The following is a 5,000-nucleotide window of genomic DNA, read 5'->3' on the forward strand; positions in this document are numbered from 1 at the left end:
AGTATGTAGTAGCAGGATAGTAGTACACGCCTTCTCTTTCTCTCTCTGTCTCTCTCTCTCTCTTTCTCTCTCTATCTGTCCTTCTTTCTTTCTTTCACTTACTCACTTACTTACTCACTCACTCACTCACTCACTCACTCGTGTTACTTGCATATCTATCCTTCTTTCTCTCTCTCTCATTAATTCCGTATCGTCCTTTATAGGTTATGTAGACGATACGAGAAAGGAAAGAAAGAAAGAAAGAAAGAGACAGAGATATACATACATACATACATGCATGCATATGAGAGAAAAGTAAGACGAAAAAGGAGACAGATAGACAGACAGAGAGAGAGAGAGAGAGAGAAAGAGAGAGAGAGAGATGTATATAAGTGGGGGGGGAAAAAAAAAGGATAGAATTTAGAAGAATAAAGAAAGGAGGATAATGAGAAATAAAATTAAAAATAATACTTACTGTCTTCCTCGGCGGATTGCTCGGTCCTCCTCGAATCCTCGGCAGGTTGGGCCGGTCCGGCGAAACTCGTTTCTACAACCTCGATCGCGTCCACATTGTCGCCCGAAGCCATCTTGTACGTGGTGGCGGCCGCCCGTTACGATCCACGACGGGCCGACTGACTCACGCGCGACGACCGACGACGATTTCGCGATGGCGCCTCCTCTCTTTCGTCGTCGTCGTCCTCCGCGATACTGGTACGCGCGAACGCATCTTTCTCGAGCGTGATCGAAAGAATCGTTCTCTCTCTCTCTCTCTCTCTTTCTCTTCTCTGTCTCACTCGATCTATCTATCTCTTTCTGACTCTCAAAGTGGTTCCAGAGTATACGTTCCACTAACGTGTATCGTTGTCTCAATGCACATTCTCTCTTTCTCTTTCTTTCTTGCACACGTCACCTTCTCCTCTCTCTCTCTCTCTCTCTCTCTCTTTCTCTCTGTCTTTCTCTTTCTCTTTTCCTTTTCAACACTCAAAACTCTTCTTGGATCTCTCTTCTCTCTTATCTCTTTATTCACGCACAGAGAAAACTGAATACCGATGTCAATGACAAGAAGTTCCTCTCTTTTTTGACGTCACGAAATTTACATGCGTACTCTCTCTGTCTCTCTCCCTCTCTCTCTCTCTCTCTCTCTTTACATATATATATATATATATATATATATATTCTTTCTTTTTCTCCTTTCCAGTTTTCTATCTGTCTCTTTTCTTTCTTTTTTATCGAAACGACGAACGAGAAGACAGAGAGAGAAAAGAGAGTCCGTATCTCTCTCTCTCTCTCTCTCTCTCTCTCTCTCACTCACTCACGTCTACTCCCTGCCGCGCCACGCCGACTTCTATCGACCAGGCGGACATATTGTTGACACTTGTACGCCGTCTCGCGTCATTATTTGGAACTATCGTATCGATCGTATAATATACACCAGCGCCATCTTTTATTTCATTGCGAGAAACAAAGATGTCTGTGATTATCTTCCTTATCGATCATCGAATTAAATAGATTTTCTTTTGGATCGACTGAAAATATTATTCTGCCTATTTTCCCTTTATTTTCATTTTGTTTTTCTTTCTTTTTTCCTTTTTTTCCTATTCTCTTACTTCTTTTCTTTTTCCTTTTTTTTTTTTTTTCTTCTTTAAAACTACTCATTCGAAAACTCGATCACGTTCGTTTCCGAAAAAAATCACCGTAATATCGTTTCTTTTCTATAACTCACGCGAGTCTTTCGAAATCATGATGAGAATCATTTTGTTTATATCGCTAATATGAATCATTGTTTCTGATCGCGATAGTAGATATGGATTTAAATTCATTGTAAAAATAATATATATATATATATATATATCGCAGTAGTAATTATATCGATTGTTTATTTAATCAGTAATGATGCTTCAGAGAATACAATAGAAATGTATTACCGACTTGTGTCATTGGAATCTTCGTAGTTGACTCACGGAGGTCGATTCGATCGCTTATTTCATTTTATCGATAATTTTCGATATATATCGAAATTATATTGTATTATTTATTTGTTCATTTATCAATTTTTCCTTGTTTTTTTTTTTTTTTTTATTTCCTTTTTTCTTTTTACACCTTTTTTTTTGAATATGTCACGCTCCAAAAAATGTCCGCATCAGTAATACAATAATAATAATAATAATAATAATAATAATAATAATAATATTAATAAGAATAATTATAAATTTATACGAATTATTTCGCAAAAAAAAAAAAAAATTAATGGTAAACGATTTATTGAAGTGGAATTATTTTGTTGAAACAAATCGTTAAACATGTGTACGTAAATAAACGTAATTTTGTTTTTGTCGAGATATATGAAGAATTAATCAGAAAGAAAAAAGATATATATTAAAAAAAATGGCATTCATACTTATGTCAACGTTAAAATTATTAAATAGTTTCAAACCTGAATAAAGCGATCGAATCTGTGCGAAGAAGGATGAAAATCAATTTCGATTCTATTTGGTTTCAAAGGACTGTCATTTTTGGTATCGTCGTTGCGATAGCTACAGGAATCTTACACGATTACGTCGATTATCAGAGTCAAGTAAATCAATGAACGCAGAGCACAAAACTCTGTTTGTTATTTATTGTTATATCAGACGATTTATAAGATTTAGTTTCTTCCTTTTTTTCTTTTTTTTCTTTTTTATTTTTTCTCTTTATATAAAAAGTAAATATGTATTCGCAATCTGCGTTTATGTCAAATAAACTAAGACGAAATGATTTATATTTTACTTAGTTGACGGCTTCTCTCTCTCTCTCTCTCTCTCTCTCTCTCTCTCTCTCTCTCTTTCTATGTCTATGCTTCGTTACGATTCCCGTTAGAGAACTTGATTATAAAAGAAGAGCATGTACAGCAAATATTTAACCTTGCTACCCAAGTATAAACAGATAATAAGATTGGCGTTATATGATAACGTGGAGAAAATGTCATTCGACCTATTACATGGTGACGCATTTTCTACATTGGATTACATCATTTCATTTTGACCTTAATGAATCGTTCGTAATATTACATAAACATGATTAGATGAGAGAACGAATGAAAGAAAGAAATATTTTGTAGATCATATATATTTTCACTTCTTTTGTCGATCTTAAATGATTAAAAAAAAAAAAAAAGATTTTCTATAAAACTGATTTATAATTAATTACGTAGCTCAATTGGTTGAAGTTAATATTATCTTTATTTTCAATCATATAATTCAATATCAAAAGAAAAATAAAAGATAAAAAAAGAGAGAGAGAGAGAGAGAGAGAGAGAGAGAGAGAGAGAGAGAGAGAGAGAGAGAGAGAGAGCAACAATGTTCGATCATTGTTTTTAACAAATTTTCTTTCTTTCTTTCTTTCTTTCCTTCTTTCTTTCTTTCTTTCTTTCTTTTTTCTTTTTTCTTTTTTTTCTTCTTCTTTCTTTCGCTTATACGAGTTTAAAAGCAGGCCATTTGCCACGCAACGGCGAATCCACGTCTGAAAAGCAGGAAACTTTAATTACTCCGGTGAAACGAACTTCTTCTTCGACGTTTCGTCTTATAACCGTACGACCTTGTAATCTTTTCCATTTCTTTTTTAAACAAAGGTAACCGAATATATGACGTCGAATCATAATGATATTGAAAAAATGAAGGAGGATTACCGAAGGAAGCTCTCCAAATCGAATCATTATTTATTCATGAAGGAAACCGAACAGAATGTGGATCAAGATCGATAAATATTTATTTTTTTTTTTTTTTTTATCTCTTATGCGAAAATATCTTAATAACAACATACATATATATATATATATATATATATATATATATATATATATACATATACATAGATAGAGAAACAAATTTATTAAGTTTGAATATCGCATTAATTCATAAAAACACATTCAAATATTAATGAGTTTCTAATGATATTTGTAAAAATTATCTATTAAAATAATTAAACAGATCTTTTAATTTGATTATATATCGTGTATATTATTCATTTAAGATAGGTATACGAATAATATAGAAAAGAAGATAGAAAGTAAAAAAAAAAAAAAAAGAAGAGTAAAAAAGGATAATGAGATAACATAATTGATAATTTATGTTCGTTTATGCAAATAAGTGGTGTAAAAATAGGTGATATCTGGATGTTTTTATGATTAATGGAAGAACTATCGAACTTATCGAAATGACGTCGAATTTTAGATATCTTTTTTTCTTTTCTTTTTTTTTTTTTTTTTTTTTTTTTTTTTACAATATCATTATTGACATCGTAATCGATAGAATGAATTGATTTTAATGTCAATTGAAAAGCTTGTATAATTGTAGTTGTACGATTAAATAAATAATATTAGAAATAATAATTGATATGTAGTGTTATTTTTCTTCTTTCCTTTCTCTTTTTCCTTCTCTTCTTTTTTCTTCTCTTTTTTTTTCTTCTTTTTTATCTTCTTTCTTTTCTTTTTTTTTTCTTCAAGTACAACAAACTCGCCGTAAGAACAGATTGATTCGATTATAACGTTAAAGCGTAAAAATTGAATGAATTGAAAGTAATATCTACAAAGAAAAAAAAAAAAAAAAAAAAAAAAAAGAAAAGAAAAGGCAAAAGTGCGTCGTCTCCTTTTTTTTTTTTTCTTTGTTTCAAATATAATAAAATTAAATAAATTTAATAAAATTAAGTCGAATTATTGTAATAAAAAATTTGTCTCCTTCTGATATCGTCGAACATGATAAAAATAGATACGTTGATTGGCAAATAAAAGGCAATAAATGAAGTAGAAAAATAAAAAAGAAAATATATGAAAAAAAAGAAAAAAAAAAAAAAAGAAAAATAGAACAGAGAAAAAACGAGAAAAAAAGAAGGGAAGGGAAGGGAAGGGAAGGAAGGAAGGGGAAAGGTCGAATGTAAGGTTCGACAAAATTGAAAGTAATTTTATGAATTAATCGATGAACATTTGATCGTATCAATTGATTGTTAAACTTACGTATCTCCTCGTTTTTATGTAATTTCGAATATTT

The 5,000-nt window shown here is 31.2% G+C and overlaps 1 protein-coding gene across 1 annotated transcript in view; it reads right to left on the minus strand.

Moving 5' to 3' along the window:
- LOC124947645 (phosphatidylinositol 4-phosphate 5-kinase type-1 alpha-like) overlaps positions 1 to 1,163 on the minus strand; it is a 29,110-nt gene extending 27,947 nt beyond the window's left edge. Inside the window, exon 1 of the mRNA XM_047490092.1 lies at positions 455 to 1,163. Within this exon, the coding sequence (XP_047346048.1) occupies positions 455 to 566 (112 nt within the window). The 5' untranslated portion in view covers positions 567 to 1,163. The remainder of the gene's footprint in view (positions 1 to 454) is intronic.
- Between the last annotated feature and the right edge of the window lie 3,837 nt (positions 1,164 to 5,000).

This window comes from Vespa velutina, chromosome 3 (assembly GCF_912470025.1).
Source record: "Vespa velutina chromosome 3, iVesVel2.1, whole genome shotgun sequence".
Classification (NCBI taxonomy): domain Eukaryota; kingdom Metazoa; phylum Arthropoda; class Insecta; order Hymenoptera; family Vespidae; genus Vespa; species Vespa velutina.